The sequence below is a fragment of the Suncus etruscus genome, chromosome X (genome assembly GCF_024139225.1).
Source record: "Suncus etruscus isolate mSunEtr1 chromosome X, mSunEtr1.pri.cur, whole genome shotgun sequence".
Taxonomy (NCBI): Eukaryota; Metazoa; Chordata; class Mammalia; order Eulipotyphla; family Soricidae; genus Suncus; species Suncus etruscus.
The window spans coordinates 118,920,926-118,946,265 of NC_064868.1; the positions used below are offsets into that span (position 1 = coordinate 118,920,926).

Here is a 25,340-nt window from a genome sequence, read left to right on the forward strand (position 1 = left end):
TAACCTCGCCAACAGTGGCATTTAGAAACAACCTACTCACAACGAAACAGCTGCTGGGAAACTTCCTGGTTTTAGAAATCTGGGAAGAAAGAAAGGTTTTAGAAAGTCAGACCCCTATGTGGAGATTTCTCAGAATTCTGCTAAGAGGAAAAGGCCACACATCGTGAATTAGAATTGCCAATTTTTGTCTAAATAGAAGCTCATTAGACCAAAAAAAAAATCTATGACAAGATGCTTACAAGACCACACATTAATGTGGAAGTCTGCATTGCAGTGCAGTAGAGAATGTCAGTCTGATGAGAAAAAAGGGGTTGGGCTTCATGGGGTGGGGGCTCTTTTATATAGAGGGAGCAGTGGTTTATGAGTGTAAATGTTTCCATTTTAGGCATACAATATTGCTATAGCACACCCACCACCAAAATGGGGTTCATCTGAAGCATTGTTTTTCAAGGGGATAAACACCTTAGGAGGCATCACAGCTGTTCTTTAACACCTTGATGCACAACACATACAACTGGTGGCTCACACTTTTACGTGACTACAACCACCCAAATTACAGAAGATGGGAAATGAAAATGAGATGTACTTTGACCCCAGGGCCCAGACCACTTTTGTTCCAAACAATTCAACAATAAGAGACACTGAAGACAGGGCCCTGTCACCTTTCACTTCTGCCGATATGAAGGCAAATATATATTCTATGACAGATCTCTGGAAAAGTTCTATTCAAAGCATTGAACCAGAAGATAAAGAAGTGGCAGCAGAGTAGATCAACTAAATTCCTTTTTCAACTGTCTTTTTTTTCTTGTTTTTGGGGCAACACTGGCCTGCACTAAAGAATACTTCTGGTAAGTCTTGAGGGACTATATGAGATGTTAGAGTTTGAACCAGGTCTGTAGTGTGCATGGCAAACACTATCCACTGTACTATTGCTCTGGTCCCAACCAAGTTTTTCAATGAAGTCAAGTCAGCTGGGTAAAAGCTGACATTCAGTGACAGATGGCTTTACACTCAAGATAACAGTCTTTATCTTATGGGTCAGTAAGTAATCAAGAATTTCTAATCTGAAACTAGTCCATGGGCATTCTTGCTTCAGAGAAACTTGTAACTTAGGAGGAAATGTTTCAGGTGATCAACTCTAAGGTGTCAAGAGTTAGCTGTAAGGAAGATGACCACCAAACTGGACTAGGGAGATGAAAACAGTCCTTACACAAAATAGGGGCACTTGTTAAAGGCCTCGGGCAGATAGATCCATGCTGAATTCCTATATGCTCCAAAGAAATGATTATTTTAAATGATTCCCAAATCTGTTTTTTTTCTAGAATCTTATGATTTAAGGGAGGACAGAGAAAGGCACACTACTGTGTCTGAAATCAGATGAGATATAAACAGCTTGGAAGAAAGTCTTCTGGTATGTTTCTATGTAAAAAAGAAAGCAACTGTAATTCTTTGCAGAAATAAACAGATCAAACCCCACTTTTTGAGGGTGTACTCTACATCTTCTGGAAGCAAGATCACTACTGCAGATTTTAGATCCTATGCTTCTGAACTAAGTCATCCTGATTCCTAGCCTGACATGCCTCAACCTGGAAGAGATTATACTCCCATTTACTTAAGTTCTCAATACCCACCAAAATACAACATGAGGGTTCCTTTTATTTGCTAGGGTCCTTAAAATTATTGGTGAAAATTCTAATTCTTCTCCATCCTGAAATCGTGTTTAGATAAAACACAATTTCTAAATCTAGAAGTGTATATATTCCAATAGAGGGCAGGGTGAATAAGAAGGATATTACATAGCCCTAAATACCCTTATAGAAAGTATGCCTGGAGAATTTGACCTCTTTTTTTCTGGTGTGATTCCAGGCATTTCCCTTCAGATTTGTAGTTTCCATACTTCTGATTATTATCTTAGAGAAAGCAAGATTGACACTATCCAAGATGCCACAATCTAGAGCACAAAAGGAACTCATAAAAAGAGTCAAGAGATGTTTCAAGAAATAATGAAGCAATCCAGCCCTCTGTAGTACTGCTAGCCAGAAGACAAGGCAAAAGCTATGAAGTCTGTGAGAAGGGTAAAAAGTGGAGAAACCAAGGATCAGGGAAGACTGAGAGAGGCAAAAAGTCTGTAGAACTTAAGTGAAAAGATCCTGGGTGCAAAGACTGAAAAGAGCAGCAATATGACCCTATTGGGAAAAAAAAGAAAAGAACAGACACTATGGGAAAGGAAATTCCTTTCTCTGGGCTTCTGGATGGTCCCTAAAGGCCTGAAGCTTTGCTGAACCACATATGCTATGGTAGAAGAATGTAGAGACCAGGTCACATATTTCCTGGAGGAAAACAGTTGTGCCCTCTCCCAGAAGAGGGAAAGATATAAGTTCAGCCTCCAGGGAATGAGACTTAGAAGATCTTAGATTTTACCCCTTATTTTTCAAAGGAGGCTGGGAGGGAGTAACACCCATGATCACCATCACTTGTGAATTAACTGAGATAAAGGAAAGAGAATAACAATCCTTACATTCTCTGATGGAAAGGGCAAGAGCTAGGGCCCTCCGAAAAAAGTCTAAGTAATGGGGTTGGGCCATTTTCTTTCTTTTCGGGATCTAGAAATGGCTCATTACTGGCGATTTCTAGTCATTTTAAGTCCACACACTAGGTAAAAAAAAACATTTTTTTCTTAAAAGGCACCCCCCAATAAAATAACCAGGAGAACATCTGTCTCCAATATGCCCATTATATGCTCATTATTTAGTATTTCTTGATGTCTAAAAAATTGTTTCCAATGGACTTCAAGGGAAAGTATACAGGCCATGGCGATGCTCAGGGGTTAGTCCCGGCTTGGCACTACTCCTGGTGGTGATATGAGATGCCAGGTTTTGAACCTGGGTCAGCTGAATGCCAGAAAAGTACTATATCCACTGTACTATATCTATAGCTACTCTGTGGCAGGATTCTTAAGCCTTGTCCACCTCTCTTCATCCCATAATGCCAAGAAGATGGTAGCGACCACCTCTCTTGCTTTCCCAGTAGTGATACTAGAGCTCAAGTTTGTAGTCTTTCCCTTGTCCACAAATTCTGGCTGGCTTCATGCACATGTCTGCCAAAAAGGCCCGTTGTCATTGCCATTTGTAGCAGGCATAGGGACTCAGAGGATAAGGAATAAGGAATAAGTGTCTGAAGTGCATAAGGCCCTGAGGGTCCTGGATACCAGTTAAAGGGAACCCTCAGGTGAGAAGTCTCTAGTAGTTTTTGGTAGGTTTCTTTTGAATAGCTGCCAAAAAGTGATCCAGGCTCAGGGGACCCTCCTAGTGATTGTTAGACAGCCAAGTCAGTGGTTCAATGTGAGCGTCTGAGAATGGGGTTTCTCCCAAGTGCATGCTACTGAGGATATTCAGACCAACCCATCAGTGCCAGGGGGCTAACAGGGTTGCAGGAGGCAATGCATGGCCAATCATGTGATGTTGGGGCAAGAACCAGGGCCGGGGTGCTCTTTAACCCCTGTTCTAATGTTGAAGCTTCTTGATGGTTAATAAGGCATCAGCTTTCCTACTGAACTCCGAGAGACCTATCTGCTGCTTCCCAGCCTTTCTGCCTCAGGTCAGGCAGCTCCTGACTCAGTGTTCTGCATGGTTTTTAAGAGGAGTAGTATTTTGTGTAACTCTGTGACTAGTTTGTATAACTTCTGTAACTCTGGTGAAGCACAATCTCATTTACTTGCCTCCTTCCTAAATAGGGAAAATCCTGGGACAAGAAATATTTTCTTGGTGCTAGAGGAAAAAGGAAACCATAGGTCTTTACCCTTGACATGTCCCCAAACTTGAAATTTGAGTTCCAACACTAGGCCAGAACCTCTCTACTGAACTCCTGGGCTTTCACCAGGTTCTGGTTCTCTGGTTTATGGTGACTGTCCAAGACAGGGATCTCCAGGGGGACCTTGGAATGTAGCCAAGAAAGCCACTTCATTAGCCCCAGAATGGCCCGCTACAAGGACTGAGGTAGACATACCCACTTCCCAACATATAGTTGGGTTAAATTTCTCCCAGGGTCCCTACTGTAGTGTGCTGGATCCCAGTGATCCCAAAAATGGCACTTGACTATGGATATCTTCCAAATTGTGGCTAAGGAGGTTACACAAATAATGATGCATTTCATTGGTTGACTTGCTAGCTAATGTACAGGCACCATTTTATTGTGGCTACAAAGCCAAAGTTTGGGGACAGTTGATAATAGAGTTGGGGCAAATCAGAAAAAATAGGTGATTTCTATCATCTAGAGCTTCTCATGAATTCTGTGAAAAACTTTATCTTTCAGGGACACAGTTCTAGAAAAAAACCATTCCGTATCAGGCCCAGATCTACACTATTTAATCTGGTTGTATACTTACTCTCATTAAAAACAGAAGGCAAAATTAGCAAGTCCATGTTTTTTAACATAACATCTGTTAAAAACTGAATGAGGTGAAAGATGACTATTTTTCAGCTCAATTAATATCTGATTCATCATTAAAAGCGTAAAACATAAAAAATAATGGTGAATATGGAAAGGTACACAGATCTCTAAAAACAAGAATGTCTTACTTTTCCGATGAAGAAATTCTGCAACCAAAGCTGCTACATGTACATAACACATGGCTGCCTAGAAATGGATGAAAAAGATAGAGGGTCACGGTGAGCTTTGACATTTCTCCTTTTATCAGGTAATGCTGAGATGAAACCTGAAATAATCACCTCTGAAAAATCTCCATTTTTTATATGAATCTTGGCCATGCTATCAAGCCAAGTTTTCCTTAGCTCTGGGGTGCTGGCATAGGACTTGGCTAAGCTATACTGGAGGTCAATTAGCATTTCTGGATCTTTCTCGTGCTCCTTCATTTGAGCTGTGGCCATAAGAACGGTGCGGATTCTCTTGGTCAAGTCTTTGACTTCGGTAGGAAAAGCAGTGGCCTAATTTAAAAACGAACAGAAATGACAAGTTAAATCAATATGGACAATGCTCTTTAGACATTGCTATCACATCCTGGGGAAAACATACAATTTGTACTGGTGACTTTTTTGACTTGTGTTTCTTGGTGTGGAGCATGACTCATACTTTAAACTCGTCCTTATAAACTATCCAGCTACCTAGCTCAGACTTTGAAGGTTCAAGACATGATAGCAATATATTTATAGTACATATAACTATGACTCCCAGCACCATCAAGCCTACCTCAGAAGCATCATACTGCCAGGTCCAAGCAATGATTCATCATCAGAAATATCAAGAGTGACTTCTTAAGCACTACTGAGGAAGCCCCTCCAAACACACAAAAAGAATGAAGTCTGGAGTCAGACTACCTGGCTTCATATCATTTTTTCTTCCAAAGGGAATTTCACCCTGATGAGTCATTTACCTTGTCAATTACTGTCTTATTTTTAGTTGCAATGGTAACTAAACTTTTGATAGCTGATGACATACCAGACCATGAACTATGTGCTTTGGCTATGTTCATTTTTAGAACAACTTTATGAATGACGTAGCTCTAATTTGTTCTAATTCAGCACTACAACAGAGGTGTACAGATTAGTCAAGAGGCTCAGCTAAAGACTTACTTACCACTATATGTCGCACACACTTTTACTAGTTAGCAGTCTAGATTCAGAGCTTGTGATATCAGCCACTCATGCATACACAAAAGAACATCCAGTCCTTCCACTACCTCCCCCGACACTAAAGTGCAAATCATACTGGTAGTCACTTCATACAAATCAGAGATTATGAATCATAGAACACTTCAAGAGTTTAAGGAACTTATTAACCTCTTTCAAAGTGTTGATTTTTGTTCCCTAAAACATTAAGTTAGAGAAGTTAGAGGTATAGCCTACTATTAACAAAATCCAACTATAGGACTGAGGAGATGGCTCAAAGGCCTGGAGAGCTTTCTGTGCATATGGGAGCCCAGAGCTTATATGCCAGCACCACAAGGATTCCTGAGCACCACCGGGGGTGGCCCTGGATCATGACTCGAGAACCTTCCAAGGACCACTAGGCATGACTGCCCCACAAAAAGCCAATAAGGGCCAGAGAGATAGCATGGAAGTAGGGTATTTGCCTTGCATGTAGATGGATGGTGGTTCGAATCCCGGCATCCCATATGGTCCCCCAAGCCTGCCAGGAGTAACCTCTGAGCGCTGCTGGATGTGACCCAAAAACCAAAAAAAAAAAAAGGACAATAAAGAAAATCTTGTTTTCTGAATTCTTCTGGGGTATTCACAAGTTTCTAAGATTTACAGAATATGTGAAAGGAGTAGGTGATAGGTATGGGGGAATGGGATTTAATGTGAAAATAACAAAATATAGAGGCAGTACCTTCTTGATCTTTAAAAAATAGTAATTATATAAGCAAAGCCCTGCTTGTACCTTTTTAGAAAATTCATTTGCTGGGCAAAGGCATACTTTTATTGTCAAAAAATGCTCTAGCAGAACAGAATCCAGGGCTATTTCAGAAAACGGGAAGGTGTAAAATTTCCAAAAAGAAGATTCCAAACTAGACACATTTACCTGTGGGGAAAAAGCTGAGGACCTGACTGTTATATATGGAGGAATTAAGGATGCTAATAACTGGATAAAGAATTTTAATGAGTAAATGGTCTTATATGACCTAATTTGCTACTGTGCTCATGAGTGTAGTTAGGTACATATACTTGCATTCCCCATGGAATCAGTTGAACTGGCTGAAAAGCACTTTCCCAGCCTGAGAATGGCTTGTTCAATTCTGTTTTATTCAGTCCCAGCACAATTCCTTTGGGAATCTTTTTTAAGTACATGGATTCTACACGTCCCAAGCATCAAATATGTTACGACTGCAAGCTTTTGGGTTTTCTTTTTCCAGATTTTACACAGTATTGTTAAATAATGCTAAAAGATGACCTTTCCCAAGAATGGGAAGAATTCCTCTGGGAAGAAAAGTCCTCCACAGCCTGAAGATGACAACCTGCTTCCCAGGCAACAACATTACAAACATACTTTGATAATCATGTCCGTTTTAAGCATAAAAGAGAGTCAGTGATCAGGGGATTGGGTTTAGTCACAGCCAACTAATGTTTAAGAACAATAGTCTTGGCTTGGATTTGCCAGTATTGATAACACTGATCACAAGTTCGTATTGAAATTATTGATCACAAGCAATCCAGAGATGATTCTTGAAATATTCAAAATCACCAGAAAAGAAATCCATTCTGTGACATTCCTCATCTCTTGGCAACAAATCAGACAACTGCTAGCTTACTCAACAAAGTGAGTTTTTGTGCACTTTTCAATCCCATGCTCTATTAACCAATAATATAAGTGGAAACAACTGTTGAAGCAGAAAGGATCTGTTTATTCCCTTGGCATGTTTTGAAATCAAGTCCAGAAAAAATTTCAAATTCCTTTGGCCTCAGGATTGAAGGTGCATGTTTTAGTCATTCATTCATCTATTCAACTGATAACTGAATATTTGCTATGTGCAGGTGGTGTTTCAGGGCCTAGGGTTACAGTTGGGTACAATATAAAAATCTCAACTCACAAAATTCAGTCTACATTATGAATCCAATGCAGTCGCACTTTAGGAGGGCAAGCATTCCCAACGAGGAAGTAAGAACATACCTTCATAGGTCTGTCGCTATTTGCAAAATTATTGATAATAAATAAAGATTCCTGAAATCTTGATCCTCCGCTGAGGGCGACATCAGCTATCAGTTGGCTTACAGCAATGATTATCTATGAGAAAAAAGCAAACATCTTTTTTAGAAATGTCTTTAAAGAAGTATAGTTTCTTATCATTGTATAAGCTTTTACATTAGGCCCTTAAAACTGCTGAGTATGGCCTAAAAGCCAAAAAAATTAATGGCATTTCATTTCTTTACACTAGACTCAGTGTACTGGACTTCCCACCCTGCAGTCTTGGTTTCTTGGTGTGGGTTACCTAATTTCTACTCCAGTTTTGTTTTGTTTTGTTTTGTTTTGTTTTGTTTGGTTTGGTTTGGTTTGGTTTGGGGGCCAGACCCAGCAGTGCTCAGGGGTTACTCCTGGCTTTGTGCTCAGAAATTACTCCTGTCAAGCTCAAGGGATCATATGGGATGTGGAGGATTGAACCTGGGGCCATGTGCGAGGCAAGGACCTACCCTTTGTGCTATTGCTCCAGCTCTACACTACAGTTTACATAATGGCCTTTGAGGGTGCTTTGTGCTCTCAGCCTCCTTTGTAAGAATGGCCTGGTTAATATGCTAACCATTGGATACAAGGAATACATGGCTACATACTTGGCCCCAAATCTGGGAAACAGGGTATTACAGAAACTATGACTGAGGAGTCTAGAGGCAAACTCCCAGATTCTAGTATTCACTCTATCAATGATTCACTGGAGGGCTTTGAGAAATCTGTACAACCCTTCTGTGCTCACTTTCCTCATTTGCAATATGGAATGATAAAAGTGACAGCTTTACTGAGCTCTTAAGAGGATTTAAGAGATAGCAGTCATAATCATTTAGGTAGCCTTTTATTAGCCACTTACTATGTGGCAGATGACAGGGTGCTAAATCTTCACACTTAGTAATTCATGTCTGAAGGACTGAGTAAATTGAAACCTTGACTCAGAAGAATAAACCCTAGTAGAGAATTTCTGACAAGTCGGCACACACACAAAAAGATATCTGCAGTGAAGATGATCATTGAAGTAATAATATGTTAAAGGCTATGGTATGGGGTTAGGGAGATAAGGTAGAGGTTAAGGAACTGTTTTGCATGTACCCAACAACAGTTCTATTTCCATAATATGATCCTTTGAGTATCACCAGGTGCAGCCCTGGAAAATCCTGACCACTGGGGTACCCCAGTAATGCCAGGCACTGCAGGGCTCAAGCAGCAATGCATCCTCCAGCTTGGATGCAGATTCATTAGCCAGGATAAATGAGAATCTCTGGGAGTCTCCTGAGCTCTGCTAGGGAAGAAATGGTAAAAAAAAAAGCCCTAATATAGACTTAGTGCTGGCCTTGTATCCAAAAGGAATTCCATCAAAGAATATTATGGGAAGCATATTTCCTATCAGATTTTTACATTTCTAGTGACAGTTAAAAAAACTGCTTATGGCTATTTCCCCATTTATAACCCAGTCTCCAATGACCAAATCCAATGGGACAGACCATGGCTGAGAAGATAAAAATATGACCAAGAATTTCCTGTCTTACAGAGGCCTACTGAGCCAAGAAGTTTCAACTGTATTCTAGTTCAGAGCTAATTCATCAAATAAACACAAAACCATGGAGCTGCTGAATAGCAACTACCATGGACAGTATCCATTATTGCTATATACTGTGCCAGCTTCCATACACAGGCATTGTCTTTGATCCTTATAACCCTAATACAATAAAATGATTATTCGCTTTACCGAGAAGGAATACTGTCAGGACATTCTGAGTGATCTGCCTAGGGTCACTGAGTAAAAAAAGCAGCTGAGCTATGACTTAAGCCTGACCAGGTCAACGGGTACTCTTGGCACATAAAAATTCACAAACTCCGAGGCTGGAGTGATAGTACAGTGGGTAGGGCATTTGCCTTGCATGTGGCTGTCATGTGGCATGCATATGGCATGTTCGATCCCCAGCATCTCACTTGGTCTCCTGAACTTGCCAAGAGTAATTTCAGAAGTCAGAGTCAGAATTTAGTGCTGCTGGGTGTGGCCCCCAAACAAAACAAAAAAAATCACAAACTACATGACCTGTTACAGAGCATAGAGCAAATACTTTCATGCTAGTTAAATATCTCATTCAATCTTTACAATCCAAGAACATAGGTGCACTTACTGCTTTCGGGGAGGTGGGCTATATCTAATGAATGCTCAGAGTGTAATTTTGGCCCTGTGCTTTCAAAACATTCCTGGCAAGACTTGGGGGATCCAGGTGGTGTGGGGATTAAACAAAGGTCAGTCATGTGCCAGGCAATCACTTTATCCCACAGCATAATCTCTCTTGTTTTATCTTACATCAGGAAACTGATATACCAAGAGATTACAGGAGTAATATTTTGGGTTATGCAATAGATGGAAGCCATGGAAACTTGAAATCGAGTCCAGGTTATTAACTGCTAAGCTCTAGCCCCTAGCTTCTAGGAGAAAGCCTGAAGACAGGAAAGAAGAGATTAGAGTCACACTGACCTGCAGATGAGTCCTCAGAAAGGTTTTCCTTTTAGTATACTCAAAGTTGTTTCTCATCAGGAGATACAAAAGTGCAGAAGCTTCATTCCTGGTTGAGCTGATCTTCGAGGTACAGCACTTTAGAACTTCATAGCAAAACGCAGCACACATGTTTACCCTACCTTTGAAAAAGGCAGAGGGAAACTGAAGACAGAAAACACAGAAGTAAGTACCTGAAGACCTGATCATAAAACCAACCTGAAGACCTGATCATAAAACCAACCAATTCAGTGCTATCATAGAGGCACCTAAATATTTGTAGGGCGCTTTGAAGATAGAAAATCACTGAAAGGCTCTGACTCTGCTTGCAAGTGAATTTGAGCTAGTCAAAGATATAAATGCCAGTGACAGTACAATTCCAATTAGGGTATCAATGACTCTAAAAACTGTGAGGGGGCCAGGGAGTAGATTAAATTATTCAGGGGATGCCTTGCATGTACAAGGTACTGTATTTTATCCCTGGCACCATGTGTCTCAACCCTCTAGAGTAGTCTTCCCAACAAAAAACTGAAATAAGCTGGGAGGGCCAGGAAGATAGCTAAGAAGTCATGGGGAAATGCCTAGCATGCACTGGGACCCAGGCATGAACTCGAGTCCCACCTGACCCCAACCATCTCTACTTTGGCTCTCAAGGCCCCCAGTAGCACAAGGTCTGAGCATTAAACTGATTGATTTGTTAAACTGAAACCAAGTGTTAAAGTTGGTCTGATTCCAAGAATCAGTACTGCTGAGAACAGCTCCCTGGGCTCCCAAGTAATCTGCCCTCAGAGGTGGGTCGATGACTATAAATGTAAAGATCATCAGAGTTGCCAGGGATCGAAACTGGGTCTGTCCTGTGTTGGTTGCATGCATAAGGCAGACGCTCTACCGCAGTTCTATTGTTCTGGCCCCAAGATCTCTGGAACACCACCAGGAATGATCTGAATGCTAAGATAGGAGTAAACTCTGAGCACTCTTGGGCTTATACCCCCAAAACCAAAATATATTTATAATTATGTAAAATTTATTCAATGCTTATTGTAAAATTAAAACTCATTAGAGAAATATAATATTTGAATGACATTTTCAATATTTAAGCATCCATTTGAATATGAACGTTTTCAATATTTAAATGTCCATTTGATTGTACAATATTTGAATAAATACATAAGATATTACTTTATGAATGGTATATATTATCATATTTGTGAAGTAGCAAATGAAAGTGCTCTCTATATCTTGTAGACAATTGACTCTGAAAGTGTCATTTTTGTGTGATTTTTTTCTATATCTCTATCACTACAAATCAGAACAGATTATAAACAAAAGAAATATTTAATTTAACTGAACAAAGTTTGAGTGCATTTCTTTCGCTGCCTTTTAATTATTCACATGTTATCAATATAGTATTTTACTACAGAGGTCTTTTACTGGGAGGACCACACCCATAGATGTTTAGGGATCACTCCTGGTTCTGTCCTCAGGAATAATTCCTTGAGTTGCTTGAAGGGATCATCTAGTATTATGGAGAATAAACCTGGGTCAGAGGCATGCAAAGTAAACACTGTATGTACTATACTATTGATCTGGTTCTATATTATGTCTTCTGTGTTAAAGATGGTTCTGAAAAAGGAGAACCTACTAAATGAATACAGCAGTGCCAGGTTCAATCTCTAGCACAACATGGTGCCCTGAGAATTGCTGAGTGCAGCTCAGGAGTCCCCCTTTCTCCCGGCACCAGTGGTTTAGCCTGAGCAATTCATGGCATGGCAAGGCTTTAGCAGAATGTCATCCTTGGGCCCTAGCACTGAATCCCTGGCCAAGTTGTCTGAGAATGGCCAGTGAGAAACCCTTGCAATTGGCTTGGGAAGTCCTGCACAAAAGGAAGTAAAAGAAAGACTAATTGATGAATTTAATTTGGGTCTTAAATTGGAAAGGATCATCTTTTTTACTTTTGGAAGGGGTGGGAGTGGACTCCACTCAGTGGTGTTCAGGGTTCTGTGTTTGGGGATCCATATATGGTACTGGGAATTGAAACTGGGCTGAAGGCATGCAAGGAAGACACCTTAACCTCTGCACTATCTATCTCTCGAGTCCCCACTCATTTTACTTATAGAGTTCTTTATATTATGAATATCCAGATGCCGAGAATCTACTCAGCAAGTTGCCCATTCAACAAAATAAGGAACCGATAAAGTGTACATGTGTGTGTCTTCAGCTCATAAATAGGGTTGGTTAAAATACACAGTGGCTTAATGAGAGTAGAACAAAAGGAACACACTTTCAAAAGAGCCAAGAGGCTGTGATTTTAAGAATGCATTCCATCTGTTTTGTGGAAGAGAAATTAGGCCTAAACATAAGATTGTTATAACCTCCCATCCATACTCATCGAAGAAAGCAAGTAGTAAGAGGCTCGCAGTACAAAATAATAGATGTTTTTTCAGGGCATGTGAAACCAGAATGATGTACCTTTTAAAATTATTTCTTGTGTCCTTGAGAAAGCAAAAACTAAAAAAAATAAAATATGCAATTAAATATTTTAAAAACCTGCCTTACTTGACTAAATAGGATTATTTCTTGGGAACCTTGAATTTTAACTCAAATCAAGATAGATATGAATCTTTTTATCAAGTTAATATGAAGCAATAAAGTACAGATAATAAATGCTTGAGAAATGTTCTCTCATAAGCCACTGAAAAATTTCACCAATAGTTCCAACTAATTAAACCAACTCTTTTTACAAAAAATGTTCTAGGGGGCCAGAGAGATAGCATAGCAGTAGGGCGTTTGCCTTGCAAGCAGCTGATCCAGAACAGATGATGGTTCAAACCCCGGTAAACCATATGGTCCCCTTGGCCTGCCAGGAACGATTTGTGAGCGCAGAGCCAGGAGTAACCCCTTAGCGTCACTGGGTGTGCCCCTCCCCAAACAAAACAAAATAAAACAAAAAAGATGTTCTAGTATGAAGATGTTTAAGGGGGGCATTGCTGAAGTCCAGCAACAACCTCCTTAGACATTCACTAGAAGACTTACCTATGTCACTTCTCTGAGCTTGTAATGGCAAATCATTCATGTCCTCTTTGTTTAGGGACTATACCTGGGAGTGTTCAGGGTTTAGGTGCTTAGGTTTTATGTTCAGAGACTAATCCTAGGTGGGCTCAGGGCACCAAATGTGGTGCCAGGAATCGATCTTGAGTTGGTCCACTTACAAGGCAAATTCCTTACCTGCTGTACATTCACTCTAGTCCTAATAAACTCTTTTTGTTTATTTTTGGTGTGGGGGCCACAACCACCACAACTGTTAGTGCTCAGGGATTATTCCTACTACTGTGCTCTCTGATATCTCTCCTGGTGGTGTTTGCAAGACCATATGTGGTGCTGGAAATCAAATGGGGGTTGGTTGCATGCAAGGGAAGCACATAAATCTCTGTATTTCCTCTCTGATCCCTAATATCTGTGTTTTTATCCCTGTCTCCAGGTCACTACCTTTTATTAGAACCTCAATGCTTATCAACCTATTATAACAAGTCTTATTGCCTTTTGTATTCTCACCAATCCATCTTTCATACTACTTTTATCCTTAATAAGGAAAAACTAATTGTGGGGCTGGGGGTCAGGGAAACATGTCTTGCCTACCCTTGAGCACTACCTGGACATAGTCCTAAGCACGGCAAGGGTGGCTTTGATGGCCCCTGATCTCAGGACCAGAGTAATAGTGATCACCAGGCCCAAGCACTGACTGGGCAGGCCTGCTGCTGGATCAACTGTCACCAGGGCTGGCCCCCAGGCCTTCTGAGCACTGCATACTTGTGCTTTAGAAGAACTCTCCCTGGCCCCAATTACATTTAAAAACAAGTAATTAAATGACTTTCATGCTTCCTGCTGCCTAAATTATGAGGGCTGGCTCCCGAGTGCTAAGTCTCCATATAATTCTTCAGTCTTTTTTGTTTGTTTGTTTTTGTCTTTATATTTTATTTATCTATTTAATTATTTTTATTATTCCTTTTAATACTATATTTAAGCACCATGATTACAAACATGTTTGTAGTTGGGGTTCAGTCATAAAAAGAACACCCCCCTTCAGCAGTGCAACCTTCCCACCACTCTTGCTGTTTTCATTTCATTCTTCAGTCTTATCTCTTGCTGAGATCCCACTAGCTGCACTGCTGAAAACCTTCACCTCAGTATTTCACTTCTCTGTGTATGCATATTGCCCTCTACTGTTTCCTCAGGGAAATTGTCTAGCACCGGTTGAATGTGGCACCGGTAACAGCTGGCTAGATTAATTATTTTCTAAAAAATATGATTGAATCACAATGAATCACCAAATTTTACAAAAATTATTCATGCTTGAGTTTCAGGTATACAATGTTCTTACCAGTGTTTACTTCCCTCCACTTATGTCCCATTTGCTTCCCCCAATCCCCATGGCAGGCACTTTTACCATTTTCTTTTTTTCCTCCTTAAGCCATAATAGTTTGCAATACTGTCACTGAAATTCTATCATTCATAGCACTTGACCTCCTTTCAACATCCAGTTCTCCTCTAAATTGACCACTTCCCAGGGAGAGAAATAGTACAGCACATAAGGCATTTATTTCCCTTGCATGGAGTCAACTCAGGTTCCATGCATGATATCCCATATAGTGGGTTCCCTGAGCAACATTACAGATGATTCCTCGGAATAGAGCCAGAAGTGACCTCTGAGCATTGCTGGGTGTGTCCTCTTCCCAGAAAAAAAATGAACCACTTTCCCCTATCATTGTCCTTGGGGTTTATTCCTATCTAACTCCCTTCTCCCTACTGTGGCAAGCTTCCTGCCCTTTGTTCCCATAATAATGTTGGGCATTATTCTCCTACAAGATTTCCTTATATCCCACAACTAAGTGAGATCATTTGATGTCTGACTCTCTTTCTCTTAGTTTCTTGAAACTGTTTATAATAAACTCAGTATTCCACACACTTCTTCTTTAAATAGGTAGAATGTTATTCTCTGGAATTATTGTAAAAATGGACTGTTCCAGAACTTAAGAGCCATCTTTGTTCAACTGAAAGAAGTTTCTCGGTGATCTTTTCCTGATCACTAATATTATTCTTGCAATAATTTTGAGAGACAAAAGAGAGGAAGGCTGGAAGTTCCAGCTCACTTCATGAACCTCACCACAAAGAGTGATGAGTTTAGTTAGGGAAATAACTACATTGCGAACTATCCTAACAATGAGAATGTATGAGGGAAATAGAAAGCCTGTCTAGAGTACAGGTGGGGGCGGGATACAGGAGGGATATTTGGGACATTGGTGATGGGAATGTTGCACTGATGATGGGGGGTGTCCTCTTACATGACTGAAACCCAACCACAATCATGTTTGTAATCACGATGTTTAAATAAAATATTTTTAAAATATTATAATTATCAAAAGAAATGAAAGCTATCTCTCTGGATACTTTCCATAGTTTTCTCTTATCCATGGTTTTCTCTCAGAAAACACCGTATACAGTCCCACTATATTTGAGGTTACAATGAGTTAATTTAAAAATTAAGCTGGGGGTGTTTGATAGAGGAATGTAGACAATGGTGGTGAGACTGGAATTGAAACACTGTATGCCTGGAACTGTGCTGTCAACTTTGAAAATTGTGGTGCCTAAGTAAATTTAAAAAATGCAAACATTTTTATTGACAAACTGCATAAAATTGGGGAAAAGGGGTGCATATTTATAGTTTTTGCTTCACAATCTGGGTTCAAACCCAGCAGCAGAGTTAGGAATCAAGCCCAACCAGGACTCATCCCTAAGCACAAAGTCACGGTTAAGCCCTGGGCTGTGTTGGCCCCAAAACTACAGGAAAAAATGGGGAAGAGGTTGAAGAAATTATATGAAAGTTAAAGTATTTGCCTTATAGTTCAGCAGATTTCAATTCCTATATGGTCCTCTTAAGAAGATAAAGCCCTCAGCAACACTGAACATGGCCCAAACTCCCAAACTCCCCCCCAAATATTGAAGAAAACAGGCTGCATAGAACATGAGGTTAAAGCACTTGCCTTACAGTTCAGACAATGATGCTATGTCAATAACTTGTGTTATATGGTCCTCCAAGTACGCCCAAAGGTCACTTGTGGGCAGAGTGCCAGGAATAACCCCTATTGAACACCTACTGAGTGTGTCCCAAAATAAAAAAAATAATAAAAAAACACAAAGCTTGTGGAGAAGGAGCAGAGAAACCTCAAGCTTCAAACTCACATACTTTTTTTTTTACCAATTAAATCCAAGATAATATCGTAAATATATATACATATATATGAACAAAACAGTTTTCCAGGCTTTGTAAACTATTAGCAAAATCAAATTATTGGATTTCTAAATGGAGTTAATACTTAATTAAAGGCCAAGATTGTGCCTCTCCATAATTTTTAATCCATCTTGGTTTATGATATTAAATAACTTTAAAAGGTACCAAAAGCTAAGCAAAAAATAGTGCTGAGGTCCCCCAGTACTATAGGGCTGAGCCAGATAACTCCCAAAAATGCAGTGCCAATGTTGTACCACATCCTCAGCTGTTTGGGCAGATAGCTACCTGGCCAAGGTAGCTAAGAATCTCCAGGAAGGGCTGTCAGTGTCCTGAAAGTCTCCTTTTCAAATAATAATAAAATAAACAAATCATTGTTCTTTTCAGTTATTTACTTCTAAAAGTCTAGGTTGAATCTATTTTTAGATTAGTTAAGAAGCCTAAAAATGCCAGACCCCAAAACACAAAAGTAAGTGAAAAGAATGATTCATTTGAATGTGAATTGAATGCCTAGCACTGGCTAAATATTAAATATGACCTTCGAGTTGTAAAAACGTGGCCTCTGTTTTCAAAGTGCCTATTCATTAAAGCACTTACAGCATTTACATAGCTAACATGATAAGAGTTTAACAGAAAAACAGAACAATATTTGGCTATTCAGTTCATTTGTAATTGATTTTCATATGAATATACTAAAAAAAGTAAGCATGACAAAGTGAAATAAAAATCAACTTTTAGAGGTATCTTCAATGATTGAAACCATTGGCCACATAAACTAAAAAGAAAAAGAGATAAAATAAATGGGACTACATCAAACCAAGAAACTTTATATCACAACAGATACAGTTGGCAGGATAAAAAGATACTCTGACAGCCTAGGAGAGGTTATTGGTTCATGATTAATCAGATAAAGGGTTGCTATTCAATTTATAAAACACTAGAACTCTACCAAAGTCAAAACAAAATCATATGAAATATTAGGGGAAAAAACAAACAGAAACATGCTCACAGAAAATGTACAAATGGCAAAAAGATATCTGAATAAATGCTCTGCATCACTGTTTCTGAGAAATACAAATCAAAACAACTCTGAGATATCATCTCACACTAGTGAAATTGGCACATACATCACAGAGAACAAAAACAACCAGTATTGGCATGGATATGGGAAAATTAATACACTGCTAATGAGAGTATTGACTGTTTCAACCATTTTCAAAAACAGTTGGACATGGCCCCCAAAAACTAAATATATACATATATAAATAAACACACAAATATATATATGGACACATTTAAAAAATTAGAAGTTGTCCTTCCTTCTATATGACCCACTTGGGCATCTAGCCCAAGGGTCCAAAAACTCAAATTAGGAAGGATATATGTGCCCCTATAAGTTCAAAATAGCCAAAATCTGGGAAGGGGGGGAATCGAAGAATCCAAGATCAGATGACTAGATAAAGAAACTGTGGTACCTATACACAATGGATACTACTCAGCTATAAGAAAAAAATAAATTATGAAATGTTCTCCATCGTGGATGGAACTAGAGAAAATCAAGATTAGTTAGTGAAAATAAGAGGGGCAAACATGAAATCATCTATCTCTCTTCTGTGTAGATATGAAGAAACAAGATTAGGGAAATAACAAAAATTGAGAGCTTGCTGACTGGACGCTTACTAGACCTAGGGGATGTGAGGAAAGGACACTAGGACAACAGTGGAGGGAAGGGTAACAGAGGTTATGGCATGTAATATTTCATATAAAAATCCTACTACTAATAACAGTTTATAAACCATGGTCCCCTCCAAAAATAATGTATGCTTTTGGAGCCAAGGAAATGGCTCAATGTACTGAGCCCCTGTTTTGCATGCAGGAGACCTGGGTTTGATCCCTGGTACCTCTTCTCTGAGAAACACCAAAAGCAACCCCAAAGACCCAGACAAAACACACTGTGGGTGTGTTCCACAAACTATACCATAATGTAAACACACAACTGTTGAGTGTTTTTTCTCCAAACTATACCATAATGTACACACATGTTCTGATTTGAGGTGATTTAGTATGGATATTGTTGCTCTGTATTTGTATTTATGAAGGCAGAGCTCAACAGCTACAGTTGCTATGGGTTGCAGATTTTATGTCCAGCCACAAGCAGTGCAAAGCTCTTCTCTTCTCCTTACCTTACTGATGAAAGCTCGCAGGGAGGCAAATACATGCTTCAGCGACACTTCAGATTGGCCGTTTTTAAGAAATGCAAGGTGAATATCAAAAACTTTTTTCATTAGTGGATTGTGGCCATCATTATTTAAAAGCTGGCTCTATAAAACATGAAACAATAGGAAGTTCGTAACCATATATTACACTGCCTGCCCAGAATGTCAGAACAGACCTGGTTAATTAACCCCTGCTTAGCAAACCATTGCTTGAAAAAAATCGGGGGGAGGGGGAGGGAGAATCGTGTGAAAATTAAATTTTGCTTCATTTCAAAACATTTGAATCATCTTTCAATTTGCACGTCTTGAACACACACAGAAACTACATCTATACTAAAATCTCATCATTTGAAACAGAGAAAATCACTTTCCACTGGAATAGAATAGAGACCTAGGGTGAAAAACAATTCCCTAGTAACCTCATCATATTTCTTGTCAATTAAGATTTTAATGAATTCAGAATGGATATAAGGCAACCAGCATTTGTGTTTCCTTGGGGGAGCTTAAATAACTGAACAATTCAGAACAACGTACATTTTATTTTAAAAGTATATTATTTAATTTACTTCTATGGTTATATGTGGTTAATACATGAAGCCTTCATGAGTAGAGATAATAATTAATATCAATTCCATAGCCTCTATACACCGTTTAAGTGTTTCTTGCAAAGAGACATCAAAGAAACCAATTGTAGACAAATATTTACTGGGGTATAAACACCTTTTTAAAATGTGGGGGCCAGGGGCTGGAGCGGTGGCACAAGCGGTAGGGCATTTGCCTTGCATGTGCTAACCTAGGACAGATGTCAGTTTGCTTCCCCAGTGTCCCATATGTTCCGCCAACTCAGTAGCAATTTCTGAACGCAGTGCCAGGAGTAATCCCTGAGTATCACGGGGTGTGGCCCAAACCCCCCCCCCAATGTGGGGGCCAAAGAGACAGCTCAAAGAGATTAGAGCATATACTTTGCATGCTGAAGACCCAGGTTTAGTCCCTGGCACAACATAAATCACACACACACACACACACACACACACACACACACACACCAAGCTGGGAGCAGTCTGGGAGAAACACTGGGTTTGGGTTTTAGAAAATGGGGGATTGACTTCTACAGCCCAATTCTGCTATTTCTCAAGAAACTAATAAACAGATTCCAACTTGTTCTAAACCACAATGAATACAAAGCAATAAGAAAATTGTGACAGATGTAATGATAATGTCACCAGCCAGTATTCCTGGAGCAGAATGATGTTTTTTCTGGCTCTTTCTTTCATGTACCTTCAAACACGGTTTAGTGATTAGAAGCAAGGACTGTTGGAACAGCTGGCTTAGATCTGATTCCAGATTCTACCACTGACCAGCCACGTGACATGTCCAAGAAGCCTCAGTTTCCCCATTTTTGCCAAGAGAATAATAGCAGTAGCTATATCATAAAGTTAACTGTTGGATGAAAAGTGAGTTCAGATTTGTATTTTTGAATTTGTTGAGGCTTAATTTTATACCATCCAATTTCCTGATTGAAAGCAGATGATTCCATTAATCTTAGCAAAGTTACATAGCCATCACAATTCAATTTTAGAGTCCTTCCATCACCTCAAAAACATCCCTGGTGCCCATCTGCAATCACTCCTTGTTCCCGTTAGCAGTCCCAGAATAAACAAGTTAATATTTGTGAAGCACTTAGGATGGTGCCTGGCATGTACTAAGAGATATGCTTGTTAAATAAATAATATCTGAATAAGAGGAAGGAGTACAACACAAGCCTGGAACCAAATGTCCTTCTGATTTATTGGTACAGGGGGGAAATGAATTTGTGTTCCATTTTAATCAGAACAAAGTTAATATGTCATGAAGTGTTTCTGCACTTTATTACTTATTAGTATCTAATTGGGTTTTTCCTCTTTCAAAAGCACAGGCCAGGTTTCCATAGTAAAATCTGTAGAGCTTGAAGCAAGATATTTTTTTCCATTTTAAATGATCGGCAGAAGTCAAATTAAAGCAAAATTTATTATTTTTCAGTCCTTCTTCTAACATTACCTTACATTGTGGTTATATAACATTTGCTTTTCAAAGCAATCTTATATTCATTATCCCCCCACACTGATATTTTTTTTCATTCAACATCCTTGCAAGATAATTACTTTTACCTTCTCTTATCCTTTCTCCATTTAATTATAGCACTGGTGACCTGTACCAAGAGGCAAGCATTTGAGAAAAACACTTAGTGCCTGACTAGAGAAGCCAGCCAGTTTATCTGAGCACATTTTGTATTTTGGGTATTTTGGCAAACTCAGTCAATCATAATTTAAGTGAAAAATTCTTGAATAATGACCAAAAAGATGGCTCAAGGACTGAAGTCCATGCTTTGAATATAGGCATTCTGAGTTTGAGCCTTGGCACCACACAGACCCTTTCTGTGGTAACAGTAGCTGTGGAGGCACCTCTGCATTAGGTCCAAAAACAAGACCAAAAGAACTACTGGGCATTTTAATGAAAGGAAACCTTTATGGTGGCTGGAGAGATAGTACAGCAGGTTATGGTGCTTACCTTGCATGCAGCTGACATGGGTTTGATTCTTTAATACCACCCATGGTCCCTTCAGGACAGCCTGGAATAAGCCCTAAGCAACACTAGGTATGGTCCAAAACCATACAAAAAACAGCAATCTTTTAAAATACAGAACAAGAGAATTTAAGAGTTAATAAGAATACTGAAAGGCAGATAAGTCCAGTCCCCTCATTATTTGGATAGGAAAGTATATCTTGATCAATTACCAAGGTCACACAGGAGTCAACATTGCTCTGCAATCCAAGTGTCTCAGTGTCCTATCGGGTTTTGTTTTCCCATGATACTAACATGTGAACTTCGACTTAACTAATTTTGATAATTTCTTGCCTTTTACCTTGAAGCACTGGGTGAAAAACGATATGGTGTCTAATACTGTTAGAGAAACCTCAGTAGCTGTATTGCCTTCTAGAAGTGCTTGATGAAAAATGTCAGCTTCTGTTGTTGCAGAACCTAGGATTTAATTAAAAAAAAAAAGAATGAACACTGTGCAACACAAAGATGCACATACCAGGTTTGAAGGACCCATTCTATGCCCAACATTCAGAAAGACTAAGAAAAAGGACCTTGTGTTAGGGAGCTGATACTGCAGGGAAGGCAGTTAACTCACATGCAGGCGACCCACATTCCATCCCCTGGCACTGCCAAGGGTCCCCCGAAGCCCACCAGAAGGGATCCCTGAAAACAGTCAGGGGAAAGCTCTAAGTATCACTGTGTGTTGCCAACAGCAAGCACTCAAAAAGTGGGGCCTTAATAGCTGCAAGCCTAAGTGAGTTTCACTGCATTTATTCTCCAATATGCCTTTAATTAATCAATTCTACTAATATGTTCCCCAACTCTGTGTCCACGCTTCCTCACCATATAATAAGGAGTGCGCTTCTTTGAAGACCAGATTTTAATGGTCCATGTTGATACAACAACTAGGAAATAATGTGGGAGCAATTTTAGGATCTGCCACTGATCATGTATAAATATAAGAAATGCATATTTGAATATTGAGAATGCACTACTGAATATTGATATAAAAATGACAACTGTCATGTAAAAATTTGAAACTCATAAAATATATTCATGTGTCAGTAAATATATTAAGGCAAAAACCTCTGCATCTGTGAAGTCATATGGCCAACTGAAGCCAGGGTTCATTTTTTCCCATTAAGCTTTCTTTAATAGGTCTCAACATTTTGACAGATTTTGTTTTTACTAACCTGTTTCTATTCTGAGTTCCTTTTTTCTCTTTTTGTATAATTTTTATTGAAACTAATGTGAATTACAATTTCACAGTTATATTTCAGATAAATAGTGACAGTGAGTTAGGGCCATTCCCACTAGCTGGGTTGACCTCCCTCCACCGTAGTTCACAGCATGCCTCCCAGAACTCCACCCTTAGCCTCCTAGACTGCCAGTGTTACAGGTCCCTTTTGCATATAGTTTGTTGTAGGTTGGTTCTCTTGATTCTATTGTCATTGACTTTGGTTTGGATATTTAGGTCTGACCATTTCTGATTTCTACTCAATGTTCCTGAGACCACTTGGCCCCTGGGTCCCATCCATTTTTTTTTCTTTTGTCAATTTGTAGGGAGACATAGTAATATGAGGCAGAACAAGATGATTCATGTTCTATGGTTTTGTTAAAAAAAAAAAAGTGGGCGGGAGCCCATGTCTAGAAGCTATAAATATAAATTAAAAAAGAAATATAAATAAACAAACAAATAAATGGGAGAAGATATGGCAATATACTTGGGTTTTGTTTTTGTTTTTGGATAGGTGCACTAAATATTGGAGAAATATAAAAGGAAATTCCTATTTTCTGTGTTCTCAATGAATCTTTTGCCAATCCCACAACCATTCATAGATTAGGTAGCCGTAGTGGTGGACTTGGTTGTCCAATGACAACAATGCTGCTGAATCTTTTCCTTTCCCTTTTGGCTTGAGTTCAACTGTGGTTTTCAAAAAACCTGTGTTTGGGCAGCAAACCCACTGCAAGAAAGGACCAGGGTTTATCGTTAAAGAATGACGTCTGTTTCAAATGGGGACTGTGCATACATTTTACTTACTGTGATTAAGGGTAAAAGAACTTTCCAGACTACTAAGATGCTGAAGCCGGGCCTGCATTACTCCTGATCTGTTTCTTAGGGCTGGCATGGTTTGTGATTTTCGGTCAATTCCAAAGTGTTTTGACAGCCAGGCATCATGTATCCTAAAATAAACATAAAGCTAAGAATTTAGGACTTCAATAATCGCTCATTTATTCTACTTTTATAAACTAACCAATGATTAGGGTTCCACATAAACACTACTAGACTTAATCAATAGTTTACTATTTCTAGACTCATATGAAGTACCACCAGAAATGGTATGGCTTTTTCATGTCCATTTAAAATAGTTCCTTCTATAAGAATATAAGAAAGCAATTTAGAAAAGCATGCTTCCCCCCCCACCCCCGGGAACATCCCATACAATCTCAGAAGCTGAGGAAGGGTAAGTGTCAGAACACAAAAAGATACTTCAAGTGAGCTGACAGGAGATGGGAGAAGATATGTCCTGGAGTTCGATATTTAAGAGTGAATCCTAACCTAAATTATTTCTAGGCCTGAGTTAAACTGGGGTCAGAAATTTATATTCTAAACTGATCTGTTGTTTTAACATTTATATTTTTTTGTTTTCAATTCAGTTGAAGGTTTCATTTTAAAAATATTTAACTGGAACGTAGGCATAGTACTGGGGGTATGGTGCTTGCTTTGCATGAAGTCAACCAAAATTCAGTCCCCGGCATCTGTTATGGCCCCATAGCACCACCAGAGGTAATTTCTTAGTGCAGAGCCAGGAGTATTGAGTTTTGAGCATTGCTAAGTATGGCCCCAAAACAAAACAAAATTTAACTAAGGGATACAAAGAACTAAAGAAGAAAAATTATTTTCTTGCCCTCTGGTAAACAGAGGATAATAAGAAACTAGGAACAAACATTTACGGTGGCACTTTCCATACAAGTTCATATCAGGGAAAGACAATGGAAATCACTACCTGAATTATCCATTTTGATGATGTTCTAGAGAATCAATAATAAACCCATCAAAACAACCTCTTGAGTTTGATGAAAGTACAAATGAATGTAATTAAAAAAAAAAAGAACAAAGAAATGGGGGGACATGAGGTCCAATAGTATAGCAGACTAAAATTCAATCCCTAACACTGCATACGTCCCTGAGCATTGCCAGGAATGATCCATAGCAAAGCCCTTTGTGGCCCCGCAAACAAAAGAACTACTGAAATTCATTTAATTTCTCATTTCATTAAAATAAGAGTAGAAGTAATTTAAAGACAGAACTGGGCATTTTGGTGTCAGTAAAGGTATAATATACTTTGTTAGTTCTATTATAGCCATGTTACCCAGAGAATAATATGACATATATAATATGCAATCTTTTTATTTTCTATTTTTAATCTATGTCCTGGGGTAAAACAATCCATGTGCTTAGGGTTTATGCTTTGGGTCACATGTGTGAGGGCCTCGCACATGCAGTGTGTGCTTTACCACTCAAAATACAGCACTAAACCTTCCTTAGACATTTTCTTTTAAAAATTTTATTGTGAACAAAGTGAATTACGAATCTTTCACAGTAATATTTAAGGTACACAGTGACAATGAATCAGGGGCATCCCCACCACCAGTGTTGTCCTCCCTTTACCCCTGTTCCCAGCATGCATCCCATATCTCCCTCCTTTGCCCCCCAGACAGCTGGTGTAACTGGTTTCATCTTTGTATAGTTTATTGTAGATTGGGTATCGATTCTGACTTTGGATTTGGTGTTTCAGTTTGATCATTTTTTATTTTTACTCAATGTTCATACGACTGTTTGGTCCTAGTACCATTATTTATTCCCCCCCCTCAATTTATGAGGCAGAACAAGATGATGCAACTCGTGTGGTTCTACTTAAAAAAAAAAAGAAAAGAGAAAATAACTGGGAGGAGTCCGTCTAGAGGTTATAAATATCCATTCAAAAGAAGAAAGGGAAAAAGGAAGAAAAACATAACAAAAAATCTAAAATACTCATTTCATAAAAGGTTAAATAGCAAAAAGAAGAATTAG

At 39.1% G+C, this 25,340-nt stretch overlaps 1 protein-coding gene across 1 annotated transcript in view; it reads right to left on the reverse strand.

The window, feature by feature from the left end:
- Positions 1-25,340, reverse strand: part of DOCK11 (dedicator of cytokinesis 11) — a 238,753-nt gene that overhangs the window by 50,012 nt on the left and 163,401 nt on the right. Inside the window, exons 27-33 of the mRNA XM_049767019.1 lie at positions 23,307-23,449; positions 21,588-21,703; positions 18,653-18,790; positions 10,169-10,351; positions 7,624-7,737; positions 4,728-4,943; positions 4,578-4,635 (exon numbers count right to left, since the gene is read on the reverse strand). Coding sequence (XP_049622976.1) covers positions 4,578-4,635; positions 4,728-4,943; positions 7,624-7,737; positions 10,169-10,351; positions 18,653-18,790; positions 21,588-21,703; positions 23,307-23,449 — 968 coding nt within the window. The remainder of the gene's footprint in view (positions 1-4,577; positions 4,636-4,727; positions 4,944-7,623; positions 7,738-10,168; positions 10,352-18,652; positions 18,791-21,587; positions 21,704-23,306; positions 23,450-25,340) is intronic.